Below are 24,794 nucleotides of genomic sequence, written 5' to 3' on the forward strand. Positions count from 1 at the left end.
AACATTGTAAGGAGGTGAACAGAGAGGAAGACGAGAGAAAACATAGAAAAGATAGGTGAATAGGTCTAATATGTGAAAAACGGAAAAAAAACAGCCGCAGCATTTTATTACTCTTAGATTATTGATGTCTGAGATTCAGGGGCACATGACACACATAATAATTGTAATGGGTAAATTGTGAATCAGAAGAAGGAGAAAACAAACAGAGAAAGGCAGGGTACCCTGCTCTCTTCCAATCACCCTCCATATGTTCAAACAATGTGAAGGTAATTGGAACAACTGTTGTCTGAATAAGGTACAAAGAAAGCAGCTGTGCTATTGTCCCCTACAACACTACAGAGAGAAAGATGGAGAGAGTGAGCGGAGAGTAAGAAGGGGGAGGAAGAGAGGGGAGAGCAGAATGCTGGGGAGCACATAGCAGGGAAAACCCAGAGGGGGCATGCCACCTCCACAATGACACTTCTATTTTACTTTTTACTTGCCGCTCAAGGAAAAGTTTAGAGGAAGTAGGAAGGAGACCTTTAAGAGGTGATGGCTGCAGTAAGAGGCGGAGGTGGTGATGGTGGTTAGAGGATTGAGAGGGAAAAGGAGATTAAAGAGACCTCAGGAAGAAACCTTACGAAAATCCTTCTCTTGGCGGCTTTGCAATCATTTAATCTTTGAAAATGAGGTTTCTGGGTAGGGCAAAGGTATTTTAGGGATAAAGAAACTAAAATCCTTTACTATTCCTTAAATGGGCACTGATAGGGGTCAACACAAGGAATGTCATACATCTTAAATAAAATATGGGTTTTCATGATTGACCTTTTTGTTGAAAAAAAAAAAAAAGAATTTAAAGAGATTGGATAACTTTAATCTGTGCAGAGCTTGGCATGGAACATACTTTCTATATGAGTCCCGTAGTGTCGCAAGCAAAAACAGATTAAACATTTTGGTATGCTTTTGGTCACGCATCATGGGAACATAGTGCTGGCCCCATTGTCAAGAGCGGCAAAGAGTGAGAGATTATTAAGAATGGGGCCTGAAAATGCTGAACATAATATATGGTGACTACATTGATTTGACTAAAAGATTTGTGATGTAAAAACGGATTTTAATAAAAATTAAGCATACTGACAGACAAAACCTAACATCATGTGTGGTGCTCCAGGCTTATGCTTACAATACATTAAATAATGGGAGAAAAGAAGAAATGAATCGCACATCCACTGCTAATGCTATGATCTCATCCCTGCATTTCTGCAGAAGACAGCACTAAATAGCGCATGTGTACTAACTCCATGCTACATGCTAAATGAGGCATTAGTGTACATTTTGATCAAAAGGCATAAGCCTACTCACCACGCCATGGTTGCCTCTATGAGTGGGTCCTAACCTAAAATTGGCGCGTCGCTGCCCGGCGACCACCAGCGCTGTGGCGCCATCCCGGCCGGCGGCGGGACCCAGTGGCCAAACAGCACCCCTGCTGCCTGACCATGCCAAACCTAGCTCTGGGCCCCACCAACCAGCCAGAAAAACAGCACAGTGGCCCCCGTGCAGCACCGCACCAATACATAAGGGTGATGTGCCCCCTTCGCCCCCAGTTGATTGCAAATTTCAGGGCAAAAGGCAATCAACATATCGTAGGAATTTGCCCCTGACATTTGCTGCTAGGAGGTATCTAGATAAGGTACAATCTAAGGGGTAACATAGCATATGTGTGACCTGTGCAGCTGCCCAGGGGCTCAGTAGGTAAGGTGACCCACTGTCCCCTTAAAATATCTTCCTACTGTCTATTACATTGAGCTAATGAATTTCTTAGGTCAAAATTACTAGTGAACTCTTTACGGGGAGTTTATCATGAGGGGAATTACTGATATCAGTTTTGCTTGAGCCTGCGTTGCCATTATTTGTACCAAATTTATCAAATGTCACTAGTTGTTTGATAAGTTTGGTTTATCTTTAATATGTCTGTAGATGTTACTCCATTTTTTATGCCACCCCCCTAGCATGAACTTGTGACTTTTCAATGTCTTAAATCTGCCCTGCAACTCATTAACATAGCTAACAGCAGCCACTTTTGGAAACTGGACTAAGTGGTGTAAGTCGCAGGTTTTGCATAAGGAAGCCCAAAAAGTCACAAAAAACTTTTTTTAAGACATCTGGAAGCCAGAATTCTGAAGAACAGGGTACAATAAATCTCCCCATAATGCCCTGTGACTAGCCAGGAGCTTTATCTGTTCTTGCACAGCGGCCCTCTGCTGTCTGTACCCAGCTTGGGTGCCATTTCATAATGGTCTGTACTTTGGAGTATGTTAGAAGTATTAGTAAGTGAGGGTAACCAAAGTTACATGTTAGGGTTCTTAAACAAATACTCATTTCCGATAAAAAAAATAGGCTATATACTTTATTTATAAAAAAAAAAAAAAACACAAAAGAAAACTAATTACAGACACATTAACACTGTGGATCTGTCGATCAAACGAGGCATGGTCCAGTCTCACATAACTTCATATCCATATTCCAACTTTGGTATTCACCAGTAAGGATCAATACTGCCTTCCATCTCACAGGTGGCATCCCAGTCAGCTGAGCATCTGTCTAAAGGTACATCACACTCAGGCTGTAGGTTACCTCCATAGTAGCTGTAAGGGCCAGACCCAAGAATGTCCGACTCATCAAGTCTTCCACCTAATGGCCTCATTCGTCTTGGGCTCCTGAAGAAAGCATGCCTTCTAGCACCTAAAGCACTGAGTTGTTTCATCCTCCTCTCCTTGGATCTCCTGTTTTGAAACCAAACCTATGATAAAAAAAAATATATGTATATATAAAATCAGAAGTTACAAAATTAGTTATATGATAAATAGTAACATGATAGCTATTACCCACAAGAAAAATGTGTAAAGCCCCATGTAGTTTTAAAGATGGCTTGTCACCAGGGAAGAAGAAGGTGTTACTCTCCGGTAGCTACAGACGGTGGAAAATGCTGCAAACAAGTAATTTCCCTCCAACCTGAGACAGTGTCTAGCTGCACAAGACTCACATACAAATCATACTAATATCTTATTTGGTCTGCTAGGCAATGATGCAGTGTCCTTTCTGACTTTCCCTGCACTCTAGATAGGAGAGTAATATAATCCCAGGGTGTAAGCTCAAAAGACAAGATAATGACGTTTCAGGAGAAGACTAGCGTTGAATTCGGACATCCTTGTATGTTCCTGAGGTGAAACGCATCTATCTGCACAAGCCATTAGGTACCAAGTAGAATTGATGTTCATATAATAATATGCATACATACATGTTAACCGATCCCTCTTATGGTGTATAAAACCATTCTGGATTGATCAATGTCATAATAGCAATTTTTTTTTAAATATAGATACTGTTACTCACATCTTGGCCAAAGAGTCAGCTGGATCTGACGGTGTATGGTCATTTTTTGTATTTAGCTTACTACTACTGCCTAAGGCATCCAGAGTATGTTATGTAGCATTAACCCAGAGATTCTTCCCTATAACATCATTATAAGGTTTGGGGCAAGCCCAGGGACAATCTGGGAACTTAAAGTGGCCCTGGAAAAAAACCTAAAAGTTTCCCCATGTTGTAGGCGGGTCCAAATTTGCAGAAGGCAGGGCAAACACAAATAGGCAGTGCCGGTAATACTGTAGTGCAGCACAAAATACTGCCCCAGCAGAACCAAATACACAGTGCAGCACAAAATACCGCTGCACCTGCCGCAACATTGAACTCTGTCACTGTCCAGAGGATGCCAATACAGTTAAATATAGGAGGGCGCCTTCTTTTTTCAGCCAGGTGCATAAATAACAGATGCTCCTTGCATTAATTAATACTGCTAGCATTAGATCTCTATGTACCTGACCAGCGCCCGGGAGGAGGGCTTGGGCAGCCCCCTGGGCATTGGTCCACCAGGAAATTTCCCTGTAGGGTCTATGGCCAATCCGCCCCTGGCATGTCACTATTTAATTAAATAATTTTAAATTACATCAGAGATCACCCTTGCGATATCCAGTACATACAGATCTTTCAACCACACTGAAGACCAGAAGACTGTGGAAAGACTACACCTACATATTGGATACTTTGGCACCTATAAGGGTATGGCAACACAAAGAGGCATACACAGATTTTATAGGGTCCAATAGCAAACAGTATGGGCCCCGCCCCCTCCACACCAATTTTCAAGTATATATGCACAAATCGCAATGTTCAAGACTTGAATTTTAGAATTTACAATCTATTTTGTTAAGAAGAAGAAATTTTAATAAAAAAATTGTAATAAAAAAGTCACTCCCAGTCTCACCCACTTTATCTGACTTCTATGTCGGAAAAAGTAGAACTGGTGCTTTGAAAATATGGCACTCATTCTGACCAACAGACAACTGGCATAAATACACTGATATATCTCCTGCTTTTCGTCACATATTTCAAAGCTGTCCACTTGCAGCTACCACTAGGGGGAGCTCAGTGCATAGAAGTGTATACAGTTGTCTGCAACGGAAGCTGTAATAATCTCTTTGCTCCCGCTAGTAGTGGCTGCATGAAAATGTTGTGTTTTCAGATTGGGAACAGAAGAAGGAGGTCAGCACTGGACATCTCCTTCCCTTGGGCCCCATACCAGTCGTGTGGTCTGCCTCCATTGAAGGTAAGGCACCAGCCATACATGGCATATACGCTGTGGATTACAGTGTTAACAGTAGCAGCAAAGTGAATGAGACTTTCACAATTCACAACATGCTGTGGACATTTTATCCAAGAATCTGCACATAACTTGATCTGTGGAGCAGATTTTCTATCCAGCAAGTCAAGTAATACTGTGGATTTCTGCCATGGGTTTTAGTCTGCATTCACACGTCCATGGTGTGTTGCGGACCCGCAACACACCAGCCCGTCACCCCCATAGAAATGCCTATTCTTGTCCGCAAGCTGCGGACAAGAATAGGACATGCTCTATCTTTTTGCGGAGTTGCGGACCTAAAGATCGGGTCCGCGCACCGCAAATGCGGACAGCACACTGTGTGCTGTCCGCATCCATTCCGTCCCCATAGAGAATGAATGGGTCCGCACCCGTTCCGCAAAATTGCGGAACGGATGCGGACCCATTTTGCGGACGTGTGAATGGAGCCTTAAAGGGGGAAATCTGTGGCATATCCACAGCAAGATCCACACTATTTCATGTGGGTTTTACAGCTACAGATTTAGACCATATACGCTGTGGACTCGCTACGTGTGGCCGTACTCTAAGTATTTGTGAGGATTATTTATATATTATGATTATTTTTACTTATTGCAGCAGTCTCTGCAGTGAATTTCCTGTTCGAGTCCTGTAAAACCCCTATCAACAGCTTCTTGTCATCTTGTCAATATGATTAAGGACTAGGTGACATCACACTCCACTGGTCCATACAAGGTCACTGACTAGTAGAGCATAGCAATAGTGACATGAGAATGGATGATGCACAGTGTATCCTTATAACAAACCTAGATTTATGGACCTTACATTAATGTGAGAGGTTTAGCATATCAGCTACATAAAAAAAGTAATGGTATAACTAAGGAAAATGTTTTATGGCCCATTTCAAGATGCGTGCTTCAGATGGAATTTCTTTTCAATCCAATTTGGAGACCTTATTGTCCATGATGATTACATGACACCTAAAAAGCCAGTCATGGCTGATATTTTCCCAGTGTCATGACCAAGGATACCCACCCTTACTTTGGCGGAAGTTTTGGTTTGCCATCCTTGGCTAGGAGTAGAGTGGGTTTAGAATTATCATTTTGGCATAACTATGTAAGCAACTGGATTCCAGCTATCATTACTTTAGTATTCTTTGAAAAATTACAATAATGATCTGACTGGGGTTTAGTGTTGGGAGGTTAGAATTTTTTACAGTGTCCAAAGATGGTCACATAAATTAGATTCCAAGACTTAATGTGCCCATACACATATAATAGCTCTTGTCCGAACACTTGTTTGAAAGATAGCTATCACTTCTGACTACCCCATACATATACAAGCTCAGCTCAGCTGTGTGGTCAATGGGAAGAGGGGAGAAAGAAACACTTCTGGCATCAGCAGATTTCCAGGGAAAAATAAAAGGACAGGTCATTAAAATGCAAGTGGCCCCCATACACATTAGACTGTTGGAGTGTTCCAAAGAAAATAGTGGGTTTTGTCAAGAGACTGAGCATTCTTGGGGTAAAATAGAGAGATTATAATCTACTCTTCCTAAAAGGACACTCATATTACAGATGTCATAACAGCTGATCAGCATGGTGAGCATAATGGTTTACTAATGAGGCTGTTTTTTTTTCAACAATCTGAAGGGACTGTATCACCTATATATTTTTAACTAAATAATAAAAAAACATAGTTTTTTTCTGTTTTTAATTTCAGTTTGTAGATTTTTTTAAATTAGTTTTCTGAACATGATTGTGGGGGCAGCCATCTTTCCTGGGCTGCTGTTAACAGCACTTAAAGATATATTTAGAGATATGCATTACATTAGCCACAATGACCATAGAAGCCTGTAATCTGGAGATGCTCATTGATTTTTAGGAAAGTTTTCTAGGCAAGCTCTTTGCAGAGGTCATTGTGCAGAGGGGGTGAGATTTAAGCTGGAACCATCATCCATAGTGAATAATGGGACTTATCTATATAGAGGTTTTGTCTTTCATTGTAATCCTGACTGTAATGATAATTAGATGAATGCTTAAATGTGATCACTGCAGAACAGGAAGTATCAGCATCTGTTTAGGCTTAGTGGCCAGAGTGAAAACTGCAGGATTTCTTAAAATCTAGATTATATGGAAAATGTTAAAAAAACTCATCAGAAATTATTAAAAACATATTATATAAATTAGATTTTTTCCCAGACTTTTTAACTCCTGCCATTAGTAGTAAACACTGCAAGTGGTGAGCTGTAATACCCTTTTTTGCAGTGACTACTCCACTGACTATTTCACTGACTTTATGGATTAGCTGTATATTCTCTGAATGGGGCTTGCAGAAATCTATGTGCTTGCCACCAAAACAACCAATTTCAAAAACAAGTCTGCTGATGTTTGTCAAAAAATACCAGATACTAAAATAAGTTGTACCACGTAAAGATGTGATCTGTAGAACAGTGTAAGTAAAAATCAAAGTACTCAGGCACATCCCACCTGACCCGATTAGGTGGGGAGTTTTCATCAAAATCACTTGTACTGGAGATGATGGAAGGTTATGTATTATAATTATACAATTAATGTTTATTGAGTCTTAGATGTCCTATTTCATGCCAATATGCGCTGAAAATGTTCTATTTGTCATCCAGGAAAATTTGTACATAAAGTGGTCATTACTGTTCAACTTATGAACAGTTAAGAAAAGGGGGGATTTGTAGCTGGTCAAAGAAGGACCCCTAAATTGTGATAAATCATGGAATAATGTTGATTTTCTGGAACAGTTAAAGGGAATTTGCCACATTGAAAATGCAATGCAATCTGCAGGCATCAGATTATAAAACAGGAGGAGCTGAGCAGATTGATATAATACTTTTTTTTTTTTGTTCCAGGTTTCGAAGTCAAGGGGGATATTCTACAGTTACTGTCAGCTATCTCTGTATGCATAGTCGTAGAGGGAAGATTGCCAATCACTAGTAGGACTACCTCCTTGACTTCACATAAAACTCTGACAGCTTTGTCACAGTCGGGCGTCTTAATAAATCTCGCTATATATATATATATATATATATATATATATATATACACAGGGGATATAAAAAGTCTACACACCCCTGTTAAAATGTCAGGTTTCTGTAAAAAAAATGAGACAAAGATAAATAATTTCAGAACTTTTCCCACCTTTAATGTGACCTATAAACTGTACCACTCAATTGAAAAACAAACTGAAATCTTTTAGGTGAAGAGGAGAAAACAAAAAATACTAAAATAATGTGGATGCATAAGTGTGCACACCCTCTTATAACTGGGGATGTAGCTGTGTTCAGAATTAAGCAATCACATTCAAAATCATGTTAAATAGGAGTCAGCATACACCTGCCATCATTTAAAGTGCCTCTGATTAACCCCAAATAAAGTTCAGCTGCTCTAGTTGGTCTTTCCTGAAATTTTCTTAGTTGCATCCCACAGCAAAAGCCATGGTCCACAGAGAGCTTCCATTGCATCAGAGGGATCTCATTGTTAAAAGGTATCAGTCAGGAGAAGGGTACAAAATAATTTCCATGGAACACAGTGAAGACAGTCATCATCAAGTGGAGAAAATATGGCACAACAGTGACATTACCAAGAACTGGACGTCCCTCCAAAATTGATGAAAAGACAAGAAGAAAACTGGTCTGGGAGGCTACCAAGAGGCCTACAGCAACATTAAAAGAGCTGCAGGAATATCTGGCAAGTACTGGCTGTGTGGAACATGTGACAACAATCTCCCATATTCTTCATATGTTTGGGCCTCGGGGTAGAGTGCCAAGACGAAAGCCTTTTCTTACGAAGAAAAACATCCAAGCTAGGCTACATTTTGCAAAAATACATCTGAAGTCTCCCAAAAGCATGTGGGAAAAGGTGTTATGTCTGATGAAACCAAGGTTGAACTTTTTGGCCATAATTCCAAAAGATATGTTTGGCGCAAAAACAACACTGCACATCACCAAAAGAACACTATACCCACAGTGAAGCATGGTGGTGGCAGCATCATGCTTTGGGGCTGTTTTTCTTCAGCTGGAACTGGGGTCTTAGCTAAGCTAGAGGGAATTATGAACAGTTCCAAATACCAGTCAATATTGGCACAAAACCTTCAGGCGTCTGCTAGAAAGCTGAACATTAGGAGGAACTTCATCTTTCAGCATGACAACGACCCAAAGCATACATCCAAATCAACAAAGGAATGGCTTTCCCAGAAGAAGATTAAAGTTTTGGAATGGCCCAGCCAGAGGCCAGACCTGAATCCGATTGAAAATCTGTGGGGTGATCTGAAGAGGGCTGTGCACAGGAGATGTCCGCGCAATCTGACAGATTTGGAGTGTTTTTGCAAAGAAGAGTGGGCAAATCTTGCCAATTCAAAATGTGCCGTGCTGATAGACTTATACCCAAAAAGACTGAGTGCTGTAATAAAATCAAAAGGTGCTTCAACAAAGTATTAGTTTAAGGGTGTGCACACTTATGCAACTATATTATTTTATTTTTATATTTTTTCTTCCCTCTACCTAAAAGATTTCAGTTTGTTTTTCAATTGAGTGGTACAGTTTATAGGTCACATTAAAGGTGGAAAAAGTTCTGAAATGATTTATCTTTGTCTCATTTTATTACAGCACAGAAACCTGACATTTTAACAGGGGTGTGTAGACTTTTTATATCCACTGTATATATATATATATATATATATATATATATTAAAAAGTGGGGACGGTAGAATTCTGGTTTCTCACTCCACTTCCTTTTATCCACATCACCTCCTATCCCTTGATAGACATGTCTTTTTTTTTCAACCATAACAATAACTATGTAACTCGGTACCCCCAACAAACCACACTTTGAAGATATGAATATAACTTTTGTGTATTCACTGATGTGAATGTGCAGAAATTCTTTGAAACAAAGAAAATATATGTGAACTTATAATGATACCTTTACATGTAGCTATAATAAAATCTATTAATTTTATATGTAACAAAGAATGCAAAGGCTGATAGACAAAGTTGAGTATCTTTACCAAGAGTTGCTAAGTAACAGTGACCTCCACTGAAAAATATGTTTCTTCTCTTTAAAAATGAATTAAACTGCAATTTTGACTACATATTAGGTAGGTAGTAAGTATTGTTCACCTATCTGGTGGTTAGTATTGCTGTCTTGCATTGCTGGGATTTTTTCATCTATTCCGAATCAGACACCATCTGCATGCAGGTTGAATGGATGACCTAATATTTGCATGGGTCATCTCTAGACGCTCTGGTTACCTCCCACAATCCCAAAACCACAGTGGCAGGTTAATTGGCTTCCTATGAAATTGACCCCTGTGTGTTTATTTGCCTGTGCTACGAAAATTAGATAGTAAGCTCCATTGGGACAGGGACCTGACATGAATGCATAAATCCTATCTGTGCAGCCTCGCTTGGCTATGCTGATCAAGATTATTTCTGTATAGAAATTTATATTCTCCAGCAGTGCTAGCTTCATAGTATGCACGTGTCATAAAAACAGGTCACTATGTTCTTAAATATTCTAGAAATGTATTACACATAAAAAATATAATTTAGAGAACATCAAAAATATATTTCAAGTAACCAAATGGTATTGAAATAATCAATGCGTCACAACTCTGGGTCTAGTGTCAGTATGAAGCCATGAGCTTCCAGGTATTACTCCATGTGACTAATGACACTGTAATGTATCCTCGACCTCATCCAGTAATAAAACTAGTGCAAAAACTGCATAGCAAAACACTGATTCTCTGAGTGTTCGGTGCTTGTGCAAAAGACTATATAAAATTTAGCAACATGTTGTTACAGAGGATAAGGTAATTACAAACTCAGTCTTAGTGCAGTGAAATGACGATGGCATTTTAAAACCACAGGTCTACAGCTCATCCCTTGAGTTCGGTTCTGTCATGGCGTCACACCCCTAAGATGAGGGATTACTGAGAACTTTGGAGGAATTCTTACTGGGATAAGCCGCAAAAGAAGGAACATGAAAACCATCAAACATGAAAACCACTTTATCAAAAGCATCATATCCTGTACAAGCCCCTCTAAAGGGCTTATAGGATCCGGATTACAACTCTTTCAGAGCGATGAATGGGGACCCCCGCCTGAGAGACAAGGGAAGGACCTCACTCCTTTGCCGGTGAAATGAGGATTAAAAAACACCAATCTTTTTTTCAAACTCAATAATAGGCAGGGACTTAAAAAAAAGTATTGGCTTTGAAAAAAAAAAAAAACTACAGAAAAATAGAAAGGCCCACATAAAAATGTAACCAAGAATGAGAGAGACCAAGCTCTGACATTTCATACAGATGTACACCTGGTTTAAAGATAAAAGACAATATAAAATATTAAGGTGTGGCTCTTATTTTCCTAAAATGAGCTATGTGATTCTGCTACATATTCATCGTTATATTCACTGGTAGCACTTTCCTTCACACTAGCATTTATTTTTATGTATTTTAGCTCCTCTTTTAAATTAGCAACTGATCTAAAGTAATTGAACAGGTTTATAACTGTTTTTAGGCAGTTTATGAGTTCTGTTGTCACAGGTCCTATTTCTAATTAAAAAAAATATGCTCTTACTGAACGGTGGGAAATCTGATGTTTTCAGTCTTTTCAGACGCATGGAAAATCCAGCTAGTATATAATACATAAATGTAAAATCTAAAACCCTATTGGAAGGAGCCTAAATGTATTTTATCAACATTTTACCCTTAAATTATAATAAAATGTATATTAAATGTAATGCTACTGTATTAGTGAAAATAATTTATGGATTGAATATCTTTTATTAATATTATATAAACATATACATTTCGTATAGCTACATTTTCTGTGTTACAAAAGTTCTTTGGCTTAATAAAGATTACTGAACTTGTTTTAATTGTATTACATTTTAATTAAGACTAACACGTCCTCTGGATTTTGTCTGAAACACTTAAAAAGTGGAAGAAATGGGAACAACATTTTAATTTGAAAGGATTATAGTCCTGCTAAATATATTTCAACCAAGCATTCAGGTTAATTATCCAGCGCCTGTCAGGTCCTGTGGCTGCCTGATTAAAGGATTTTAACCATATTTCAACATTCCAGATAATCAGATGAGTTAAATAATCGAGTTAAATAATAAATTACGAGTTAAATAATAAATGATATCTACTGTCTAAATAAAGCACAAAATTGTATATTAGCTTGCAAAAATTTTAATTACTGGAAAATAAAAGAAAATAGTTTTCCTGAGATTTTTACATGTGTATAATTATGATTTTTTCCAATCTCTTGGAGCACGGGATAGGTCATGGTTCATCACTTCCTTGAGGCAATTCATTTTTTAAGACTTACGCAAGCATGTGGTATATACTGTGTATATTACAGAAAATTTGCCACCAGTGGGAATATTAGCAGCATATCATTGGCTCAGTGTGATGTCGCCAATAATAAAGCAGCAGTTAACCATGAGCGGGCACTGCAACTGACTCATTGCCACTTATGACTATTAATGGCTAGGCATTTTTGGAAGGAATATTATTGGGTATTATTCTATGTGACTTGAGTGTTTTTGGTTCTGTTCAGGTGAAAAACAAATTAAATATATTGCTGATAGGATGTCAGGTGATTTTTTGCTGCCATAGTTGAGAATAGCATATGATAGAGGGACAGAAGCTGAGTTCTGTGTTATATAAGTTTATATGATTTGGAGCAGGATTTCTGAGTGAAAAGCAGAGAAAATCCTGAGAGGACTCCTAGGAGAGACAGTTAGAGTCCCGCTGACCCTGCCAAACACAGTCGTTGACAGCTGTCCCTGTATCAGTGTCAGGGTTGTCAACCGTCCAGAAATTTGTGGACAGTCCGTGAAAAAAAATAGATGCGTCCCTGATTTTTTTAAAGGACGAAGATTAAGTAGGTCACTTTGGATGTAATTATCATCATTTTAAAGCTCACAGTAAATGCTGATAATGAGTTCTTATCAGTATATTGAGCTATAGACATGGATTACTTATAATCTTTATGATTCATTATGGTTTTCCAGTGTGTTCGTAAAAAATGTTGGCTGTCAGTGATTTTGGGATAAGTTGTCCAGAGAACAGAAAAATTCTGGTTGGAAATCTTGATCAGTGTGTGGATACAGAAGAGTGAAAATCATTGTGTGGGACAGGTAATCAGGATTCTCTCTGTCTCTCCTAGGAGTCCTGTCAGGATTTACTCTGCTTTTTACTCAGAAATTCTACTCAAAATCAAATAAATCACTATATCACAGAGCTCGGTTTCTGTCCCTCTATTATATACTCTCACATAGGACATCAGAAATTACAACAAGTTTGCCTTAAAGCCCATGTTTGTAATGGACAATGAAATGCTTGTCCACTGTGTATGGAATGTAATAAACCTGTCCATGTTCATTTTTATACTAATATGAAAAGTACATTTCTGAACACATCAGAAGAGGAGCCAGTCAATGCTTCAGAAAGACCTCTACGCATACCGAAACGTTATGTAATATTTATACTTGATTAATAAAGCTCATTGGAAATTGGATGGATGCGATCACATTCTACTATTTTTGACTATCTTAGGGTTTACATCTCTGATAGGTAAATCTGGTAGTTTGTTCTGGCAGAGTAGCAGACTACCAGAGTTACCGGATCCGGCATAGCCGGACACCGCTGGGCAATGCTGGATCCCAATTCAAGATGGAAACCCACCAGATCCCTGCCAGATCCCATTTTAGTGAATGGGGATCTGGCGGTGTCTGTCTATGCCAGATACGGTAATATCAATAGTCTGCGCCTCTGCCATAACAGACTACTGGATTTACCTACCACAGATGTGAACCTACCCTAACTTAGTCATGTAGCCTATACAATAATCTGTCATAGTTTAAGAAAAAAAAGACCTTTATTTTAGATAAGGAAGAATCAAAGAGTTGAAGTGTTACATTGTTTCATACAGTGGAAACAAACAAAGAGAGAAATGGTCCTTTGGGTTGATTCTGTTCAATGTATTTTTGCCCTGGGGCCACTAATATTACACAATACCCTTGTCTTCAGTGGCTCATCTGTGAAAATCTTTGCTAGCTGCCAATATCACACACCATTGGTGGCCATCCTAAATTTTGTGGGTCCCAGCTCTATAATTATAGACAATTCAACATTGCATATGCAAAGTAGTTCTCCAACCTCCTCCTTCATATCTGAACTTCTAATAAAATGCTATACTTATTACACATAGTAAATTACAAAGTAAATAACCGCCTCTATGATATGAAATATACAAGAAATTTGCCATCTTAAAGGGCTTCTGTCACCCCACTAAACTCATATATATTTTTTTGTGTACTTATAATCCCTATCCTGCCATATTGCCATACATTATGTTATTAATAATTTTCGTTCAGTAGATTTAGAAAAAAACCTACTTTTATGATATGTTAATTACCTTTCTACCAGCAAGTAGGGCGTCTACTTGCTGGTAGCAGCCGCAGAAAACCGCCCCCTCCTCCTGTTGATTGACAGGGCCAGCCGCGATCTCCTCCTCCGGCCAGCCCTGTCAGCATTTCAAAAATCGCGCGCCTGTGTTGATTCGGCGCAGGCGCTCTGAGATAAGGAGGCTCGCCTCCTCAGCACTCCCTCAGTGCGCCTGCGCTAATGATGTCACCGAAAGAGAAGACGTCATCAGCGCACTGAGGTAGTGCTGAGGAGGCGAGCCTCCTTATCTCAGAGCGCCTGCGCCGAATCAACACAGGCGCGCGATTTTTGAAATGCTGACAGGGCTGGCCGGAGGAGGAGATCGCGGCTGGCCCTGTCAATCAACAGGAGGAGGGGGCGGTTTTCTGCGGCTGCTACCAGCAAGTAGACGCCCTACTTGCTGGTAGAAAGGTAATTAGCATATCATAAAAGTACATTTTTTGCTAAATCTACTGAACGAAAATTATTAATAACATAATGTATGGCAATATGGCAGGATAGGGATTATAAGTACACAAAAAAAAATGAGTTTAGTGGGGTGACAGAAGCCCTTTAAAAGCAAATCTACACATATGTAATCATTTTATATTGTAAACATAATGAAGACAAAGAGAAAATGTGAGGATGGCGTAAGTGCAAAAAACTATGCGATAAATTGTGTCAAAAATAATCAAAACTCTACAAAGCAACTCACAAATCTTTTAAGAAACATTAAGGGTTTAGGCTACAGTTCTTCTGATATTAACAGCAATACCAAAGCTAAGTGTTACATTTGCAGTCCATGTCCATTGCTGCCCTGCTATTTCTATTAGGAACATTATTCATTAAACTACTACTACTCCCATTTTTGTCATCATTACTACTCCCCTCCTCTCCTTGCTATTTGTGCAGTTGCATGGCTGCTTCTAATTAATAATCAGCTTCTGCTATAAATGCTGGTCTGCCCTCTCATTGCTTGCCTGGGCTTAGGTTTCAATTTTTTCAGTGAAGGCGTGCTATACTGAAGGTCCGTGTACCAAACTTATGTATGTTCTTCTAATACTCCAATGCCTGCCCTGTCCTTGGATTGGTTTCACAGAATTGCATGTACTGCGCCTGGCCTGACCTCTGCTTGTTTCCCAACTATTTCTAATATTTCCTTACCCCTTAGTGCTTCGCACTGGTGTCTCTTACCCATTGGGTCAGCTGCCAACTACACTGGGACTATTCCAAAAGGTAGTGGCCTGTTAGGTCTCCTATACGGAAGGCTAGATTCCTGTATGTGGGGTTAAAGGGTTAAAACCAGGGGATCGCAAAAATAACGCCCTTAGAATTAGCCCAAAATCAAACCGTATGCAGTACTTTTATCTGTCTAAAAAAAATGGATCTCTGGTGGAAATGGCTCAAAGAGATGCCAAATGTGCATAATTGATGCACAGGATTCATTTTCTTTTGCAGGATCCATTTTTATCTTTATTTTTCTGTTCTGACAGATCAGAAGAATGGAAAAATAGGGGTGATGCGATCTCTCCCTTAGTTGGTACAATCATTCCACACCACTGCCTGTTACGCTAACATTCTTTCTGTGGGTTCTATTTCTCTGCCATGGCCTTCAGGTAATGACCCACAAGCACTGGAGAAATGAATCTACAAGTCTCCAAATAGTCATTGATATCTGTACACTGGATGACTGGGATGTTCACTTACTGGACAGATTGGGACATCTACTCATCACAAAAACTTGCCAGATATCATAGGACCTCATTATAGTAACATAGTATATAATTTATAATTTATATACATTTGACCATCCAGTTCGGCCTGTTATCCTGCAAATTGATCCAGAGGAAGGCAAAAAAAAAAACTGTGAGGTAGAAGCCAATTTTCCCCTCTTAAGGGAAAAAATAATTCCTTCCCGACTCTATTCAGGCAATCAGACTAACTCCCTGGATCAACGACCCCTCTCTAGTAGCTATAGCCTGTAATATTATTACGCTCCAGAAATACATCCAGGCCCCTCTTGAACTCTTTTAGTGAACTCACCATCACCACCACCTCAGGCAGAGAGTTCCATAGTCTCACTGCTCTTACCGTAAAGAATCCTCTTCTATGTTTGTGTACAAACCTTCTTCCTCCAGACGCAGAGGATGTCCCCTCGTCACAGTCACAGTCCTGGGGATAGATAGATGATGGAATAGATCTCTGTACTGACCCCTGATATATTTATACATAGTAATTAGATCTCCCCTCAGCCGTCTTTTTTCTAAAGTGAATAATCCTAATTTTGATAATCTTTCATGGTACTGTAGTTCTCTCATTCCAGTTATTACTTTAGTTGCCCTCCTCTGAACCCTGTCTACCTTGTTCACAGGAGTCCAGAACTGTACACAGTACGCCATGTGTGGTCTGATTTGCAAAGTGGTAGGACTATGTTCTTATCACGTGCATATATGCCCCTTTTGATGCAACCCATTATCTTATTGGCCTGGGCAGCTGCTGCCTGACACTGGTTTTTATAGCTTAGTTTGCTGTTCACTAAAATTCCTAGGTCCTTTTCCATGTCAGTGTTACCCAGTGTTTTACTATTTAGTATGTATGGGTGACTTGCATTATTCCTACCCAGGTGCATAACCTTACATTTGTCAGTGTTAAACCTCATCTGCCACTTGTGTTCCCAAGCCTCCAATCTATCCAGATCCATCTGTAGCAGTATACTGTCCTCTTCCGTTTCAATTACTTTACACAGTTTAATGTCATCTGCAGAAATTGATATTTTACTGTGCAAGCCTTCTACAAGATCATTAATAAATATATTGAAGAGAATAGAGCCCAGTACTGACCCCTGAGGTACCCCACTAGTGACAGTGACCCAATCTTAGTGTGTACCACCCTCTGTTTTCTATCATTGAGCCAGGTACTTACCCACATACAGACATTTTCTCCCAGTCCGAGCATTCTCATTTTATATACTAACCTTTTATGTGGTACAGTTTCAAATGCTTTGGAGAAGTCCAGATATACGACATCTATTGATTCACCGCTGTCAAGTCTAGAACTTACCTCCTCATAGAAACTGATTAAATCAGTTTGACATGACCGATCCCTCATGAAGCCATGCTGATATGGCGTTATTTGCTTATTTTCATTGAGGTGCCCCAGGACAGCATCTCTTAGAAAACCTTCAAACAGTTTACCCACAACGGATGTTAAACTTACCGGTCTATTGTTTCCGGGCTCTGTTTTTGGACCCTTTTTGAATATTCGCACCACATTTGTTATGCGCCAATCCTGTGGAACACTCCCTGTCAGTATAGAGTCTTTAAATATCAGAAATAAGGGTCTGGCTATGACATTACGTAATTGTCTTAGGATACGGGGGTGTATACCATCTGGTCCTGGCGATTTGTCTATTTTAATCTTTACTGGGCACTTTTAATGGGGAATTTACTTTTACATTCTGCATTTCATCTTTTTCTTCAGTGAATACAGTGGAGCAAAAAATATTTAATAGCTTTGCTTTCTCCTCATCGCTCTCTGCAACTCCCCCCTCATTACTCTGTAAAGGGCCGACACCTTCAGATTTATACTTTTTACCATTTATATAATTGAAGAACATTTTAGGGTTAGTTTTACTCTCTTTGGCAATTAATCACTTGGTCTCTAGCTTGGCTGCTTTTATTTGTTTTTTACATATTCTATTTTTTTCCTTATAGTTTTTCAGTGCTTCCTCACTACCCTCCTGTTTTAGTGATTTAAATGCTTTCTTTTTGTCATTTATTGCTTTCTTTACAGTTCTATTTATCCACATTGGTTTCTTCTTGTTCCTTAACCTTTTACTCCCATAAGGTATGTACCTCTTACAATTAGATTTTAGGATGCTTTTAAAAGTATCCCATTTTGTGGCTGTATTTTTATTTTTGAGGACTTTGTCCCAGTTAGTTAGGCCTATGGCCTCTCTTAGTTGGCTAAATTTAGCTTTTTTGAAGTTTGGTATTTTTGTTCCTCCCTGAAGAAACACTCTTTTGAATGACAATTGGAAGGTTATTACTTTATGGTCACTATTTCCCAGGTGTCCCCCAACCTGCACATCTGTTGTTCTGTCAGGTCTATTGGTTAATATTAAGTCCAGTATGGCCGTCCCTCTAGTCAGGTCCTGAACCAGTTGGGAAAGGTAATTGTCTTTGGTTATTGCCAAGAACCTGTTTCCTTTATGAGATATACAAGTTTCAGTTTCCCAGTCTATATCTGCATAGTTGAAGTCCCCCATAATAACCACCTCATTATGATTTGCTGCCTCGTCTATCTCTTTTAGTAGATTTTCTGTGGACTCTGGTATATTGGGTGGTTTATAATAAACTCCTATTAGTAATTTATTATTGTTTTTACCTCCATGTATTTCTACCCACAGTGACACCACATGTTCATGTCGCTCACTTATATCTTCTCGGAGTGTGGGCTTTAGACAGGACTTTACATAAAATCAGACCCCTCCCCCTCTCCGGTTTTGGAGATCCTTTCTAAACAGACTGTAACCCTGTACATTAACTGCCCAGTCATAACTAGTGATGAGCGGCATAGGCAATATTCGAATTCGCGATATTTCATGAGAATTCGCCATAAATTCAGAAATTCGAGAATTCGTGATCTCCATCATTATTTTCTTCATTGTGAAAATCGGCAATCAGAAAATTCTCAATAAAAATTTGCACAATACGAAAATTCGCAATCAACACTACTCCTAAAGTCTATTGCAGCCTTCTCATTGGCCCACAAGCAAGAAGCAGTGAGGGATCATGGGTGCTGATGAAAAAAATCTAGAATATTCGATATTACGAATATATAGCATTATATTGTAGATATTCGCAAATTTTCAAAGTGTCAATATTCACGATAAAAATTCGCGATTAGAATATTCGCAATCAACACTAGTCATAATTATCATCCAGCCATGTCTCAGTTATTCCCACTATGTCATAGTCCTCCTCACACATCACTAGTTCCAGTTCCCCAGTTTTATTAGTCAGGCTTCTGACATTAGTGGGCTATTCCTCTTTTGCCCTTAAGGGGGTTGTCCTACGAAAAATATTCTATAGATTTCAAACCAGCACCTGGATCAGAATTTTGTAATTGCATTTATTAAAATTTTTTGCATAGCTACTGAGTTATTCAATGAAATATATCTACCGTATTTTTTGACCTATAAGACGCACCGGCCCATAAGGCGCACCTAGGTTTTTAAGGAGGAAAATAAGAAAAAAAATATTTTTAACCAAAAGGTGTGCTTTTGGTGGGTTTTGAACTAATGGTGGTCTGTGCATGACACTACTATGGGGGATCTGTGGATGGCACTGTTATGGGGGGGATCTGTGGATGGCACTGTTATGGGGGGGATCTGTGGGTGGCACTGTTATGGGGGGGATCTGTGGATGGCACTGTTATGGGGGATCTGTGGATGGCACTGTTATGGGGGGGATCTGAGGGGGCACTGTTATGGGGGATCTGTGGATGGCACTGTTATGGGGGGGTGATCTGCGGATGGCACTGTTTTGGGGGGGTGATCTGTGGATGACACTGTTATGGGGGGGAGATCTGTGGATGGCACTGTTATGGGGGGGTGATCTGTGGATGGCACTGTTATGGAGGAGGATCTGTGGATGGCACTGTTATGGGGGGTGGATCTGTGGATGGCACTGCTATATATGTATCTAAAATATAAATATAATCACTGTAACACAATGGTAAAAGGAACCACTGAGGAAGGGGCCACTAAGAGCCCCGAAACGCGTCTGATACTGGACCCCCCGACTGGACCTAAGGACCACCAACCTTTGCAGCTTCGCCCCTTCTTGGAGAAAATAAATTGAAGGTGGAACGCATATCTGCAGAGCTGTGGAATACAAAGATACTACTGGCGCCAGTAAGTGAGGAACTTTGATTGTTCAATTGAAAAACAGCTTGTTGAAAACTCTCTGTGAAACCTACTAGGAGTTATCAAAGACTATTCCATTGTGAAGTTGTGGCTCACACGTACAAGCGGAGATCATACCCTGACTATTACGCGGGACGCCGCGGATTGTTGATCTGAGCCGCCTAAGTACATTTATTATGTGAGTAGACTATAATACAACTGACACATTATCCATTTGGAAATTAACGCTGTTACTTTGAACTGTGCGAATATTTGAATTCAGGACTATTCGTCTCTGAAAAAGATCTCAGGATATCGGATCAACTATTTCATCCGTCCTTTTTGTATATGGCACACTTCTGATATTGGACTGAACATTCGGATAGTTTTGGACTGTTTTCGTCCTCCATATATGCGGACTATTGGTCATATGCGAATTACTGATCATATCTGACTCTTATATATATCAAATAGGTCCTTTTACCATTGTGTTACAGTGATTATATTTATATTTTAGATACTATTATTGATGTGTATGAATGTGTGTTAGAATATGTGTTTTTAATTATATTATAATAATTGATTTTAATTAATAAAGCACCACGGCTACTAGATATAGTGAGTGCCCAGCCCTTTTCTTTTGTATAATTTTTTGCTTGTTAGATTGGGTGAATCTGCGGGCTGTGAGCACCCATCCGGTTTTTTCCATACAGTAGTGCGACCCATTATCTGTGAATTAATACTGCTATATATGTGTCACCCACAGATCCCCCACCCCATAACAGTGCCATCCACATATCCCCAACCCCATAATAGTGGCATCCACAGATGCCCAAATATACCGGAGCTAAACCTGTGGGAGGGGCCGGTGTCATGCAAATGCGGCGGGGCCGCTGCGGTCACTGTACTCCGGCCCCGCCGCTCACTCACTTCCTTAATGCCTAAACCTTTTATAATAATAACTTTAATTGAAGTTCCGATCCCCAGCCCCATCTGTACTACTTACTAAATGTCCTGTAGCAGGCAGAGCAGGGCGGGCGGCGGGCCGTAACTCACTGATGTCACGTGCCTGCGCAGGCACGTGACATCAGTGAGTTACGGCCAGCTGCCCACCCTGCTCTGCCTGCTACAGGACATTTAGTAAGTAGTACAGATGGGGCTGGGGATCGGAACTTCAATTAAAGTTATTATTATAAAAGGTTTAGGCATTAAGGAAGTGAGTGAGCGGTGGGGCCGGAGTACAGTGACCGCACTGGCCCCGCCGCATTTGCATGACACCGGCCCCTTCTCCCTCCCCCCTCCAGCTGATACATCGCAGTCTGCGATGCTGCAGCATCGCAGACTGCGATGTAAAATTCGCCCCATAAGACGCAGGGGCATTTCCCCCCCACTTTTTTTTGGGGGGGGGGGGAGTGCGTCTTATGGGGCGAAAAATACGGTATATAGTGTCACTAAAAAAATCTTATTTCTTTGACCTGCTTACTGAGAAGGCCGCACATGCTCAGTTTCATCTTTCAACTGTCTCCTGAGCTGTGATAGGGAGAGCTGAGACACATCTCCTTGAGTTGTTGGCTTGATATAAATCTAGCAGAGCAATGAATGTGGAGATCTCTGGACCTATGTGAGGTACAGGGCTGGTTCTAGCTTTACTAGAAAGGTATTGTCATGTACTATATGATGTCTGATTTTTATTTTTTTACATTATTCGCGTGGGATAACCCCTTTAAAGTTTACAAGTGAATGTCTTCTCTTCACCATCATTTCATTTTCTTCAACTAGAAAGGTTCAAAATTCTGTGCTGATTGATTTTATAATATATGTTTATAGTAGTTAGCGTTCCATTTTTGATACCCCAAAACTGGTCATGCATTGATGTATAATAAAACAGTATGCAGTGAGCTCTGAAGCTCCCCCTAGTGGTAGATGTAGGCAGCATTTTATCAATTGACCCACAGGGGATTTGGGGCTCTGAATTGAGCTCCACTAGTTATAATAATACATTATGGAATGAATGGCATGAAATGTTGGATCTAAAAGCAAAATAATAATGAAAGATGGACTTTCACTTTAAAGAGAACCTGTAACACTGAGATGCAGTTCGATCTGCAGGGGGTATATTCTACACTTAAAAGACCACCCCCCAAAGCCCAGATGAGCAGGAATTTTGATCAATAATGACAAGTTTTACTGAATCTTCTCCCACAAAAATGTATCAATCTGCTCAGCTCCTTGACCACTGTGGGATACCTACCTACAGGACCAATTACATTTTCAATGTGACAGCTTCCCTTTAGGTATTTTACCATTTTATTAAAATTATTCTAGATAAACTAGATAAAAGTACACATACAGTTCTCAAATTAGTCAGTGAATTTCTAAATTAGTAACCATTGCTAATCACATGAGTAAGAAATATGCAAAGTTTTTTTTTTAAATCATTTCCTTCTACAATATCAGAAGACGTTTATGTGCAATAGCTCAAACTCAAAGATCAAGATAAGAAGTATTAATAATCATGTTAAATCATAGACATAAAATCTGGGTTATAATAAGAAATAATAGAGGTTTAAAGGAAATAAAGAGCAAATAATGATTTACCTGAATCACCCGCATGTTAAGCCCCGTTTCCTGCGCTAACTGTTCTCGAATGTGCCTTGTTGGTTTTGGAGTGGCTGCAAATGCTGCCTTGAGGGTCTCTAGTTGCTTTGCTTTAATGGTGGTCCTAGGTCCTCTTCTTTTGGTACCAGAGTTCTGCTCTTCGTTCTCATTGTTGGCAGTCTCCTTATCCGAAGAGGTGGAATGATCTGTCTCTTTACTTTCATCCTGTATTGGATCCTGAAGATCTGGAGATAAACTTCTGTCTGTGCAAGAGGATACTAAGAAACACAGAACATTCTGTTACACATCTCATTGGTTTTAATAGACTAGGACATTTTATCTATCTATATGGTCCCTATATTGCATTGGTTAGATTTTCTTTCCATAAATGAAATGAAGAAGATGTAAAGAGGCAGACTGATAATGTGTTATAAGAAATGCTACATCAAGAAGTGATTGAACAATGAATGCATGTTGTAGGTATACCGGAGATATGTCCTTAACATAGTTTGTCAGTATTTTTTTTTTACATTGAAGTCAGTGGTGAATAGGGTGGGCAATGACATTGGTTTTTTGATCCCTTTAGCACATGAAAACATACAAGTCCAGATGTTCAATACAAGATGCTAACAGGAACATGGCCTAATTGGTACATTTTCCAGTGAGTCATTTAGTAGGCTGGACCAGTATTCATGAACATACAACCTATGAAGCCACTTGGAAGGGAGCACACTGTTGCATTTTTTTTTTTAATACTGCGTAAAATTGCTCAAATTGACTACTTGAATGGGTTGGCATACAAACAACATTTCTCAATTGTATGATTGCTGGGATCAGACCACTGGGACCCTCACTGATCATGAAAACAGGGGTTCTCAAGTCCCCTGAGCAGAGGTGTGCATGCATGACCACGGCTCAATTCTCTGTCTCTGGGACTGCCGAGTACAACACTCTTCTATCTCCAGCAGTCCAGTAGGGATTAGAGTCTTGTGTGCAATCACACAATTCACGTGGGAACCCTCATTCCTGTGGGGGTCCCAGCAGTCGGACTCCCCATGACATTTATCGCATATCCTGTGAACAGGTAATAAATGTTGTTCGTGAGCCAACACATTTAGGTAGCTTGGAGGCAGGTGCACATCTACCATAGCGGTAGACCATGTGACTGCTATGGGGCCCAATGCAAGAGGGGGCCCAGTCTTAGTTGAGATTATCTCCTCTTCTCCTGGAGGCGAAAACTTGGTCAGGACTCTACCCTCTAAAGGAACAACATTTAGAAAATGAGGCCGTGGGAAAAATGGCCCAAGGGTCATTGAAATGGGTTTAGGCGGAAATCCTTCTGTCTGGTGTGGGGGGCCTGGTTTGATCCTTTCTGTGGGGCCCTTACTTCTATATGTACGCCACTGCTTGCAGGTAACACTTTATGTATCATATGTACATAGATAGAGTAAAGTTAAGAAGGGCATTCAGTAATAACAGTTGGTTAGACGAAGGTGTGGTAGGAAAGGTTGCAGAGTGATATACATAATGGTTGTTGATATATGGGTAGGTACTATTTGAGATCAAAGTTAATAAAAAAACATGGGTTATATGGAGTACTAAGGAATAATGGTGCTTAACACTAGACCAGAAGAGGCACCAAATGTATCAAAGTGGCCCATTCTGTCTGAATTGGTGAATCTTGCTTGACATTTTAGACACTTTTCCCTCCGTTACACCAACTCTTGGTTGGCTCATTTTAGACCAATATTTTGAGCCAAAATTTTGACAATTTCAAAATGGTTTACTGAGACATAAAAACTTACTAAGGGTACATCTACACAGCGATTTTCACGCAATCAGAGATTGCAGTGTAGCAAGACCCCAAATGAATGAATGGGGTGGCAGCGCAGCTTACAACGTACCCTAAAACACATAATGTGGTATAAGGCATGTGCCCCTGTTTTCACTGGACCAGAATTCTGGGATATTTAGCTGAGTAAATCTCCATCAGTATATATACTTAAGAACCATTCAAATTTCAAGACTTCCTTGCATTTAGGTTATGTTTGAATGGACACATTAGTAATTCGTCCTAGGTGTTAGTTAACGTGTAAAAAGGTCACCGAATGCAGAAACCATTAGCATAGGTGGTGTAAACACTAG

General features: G+C 39.8%; 1 protein-coding gene across 1 annotated transcript in view; it reads right to left on the bottom strand.

Moving 5' to 3' along the window:
• LHX5 (LIM homeobox 5) overlaps positions 1–24,794 on the bottom strand; it is a 41,626-nt gene that overhangs the window by 4,349 nt on the left and 12,483 nt on the right. The window contains exons 3-4 of the mRNA XM_040420264.1: positions 22,650–22,927; positions 2,614–2,779 (exon numbers count right to left, since the gene is read on the bottom strand). Coding sequence (XP_040276198.1) covers positions 2,614–2,779; positions 22,650–22,927 — 444 coding nt within the window. The remainder of the gene's footprint in view (positions 1–2,613; positions 2,780–22,649; positions 22,928–24,794) is intronic.

The sequence above is a fragment of the Bufo bufo genome, chromosome 2 (assembly GCF_905171765.1).
Source record: "Bufo bufo chromosome 2, aBufBuf1.1, whole genome shotgun sequence".
Classification (NCBI taxonomy): Eukaryota; Metazoa; Chordata; class Amphibia; order Anura; family Bufonidae; genus Bufo; species Bufo bufo.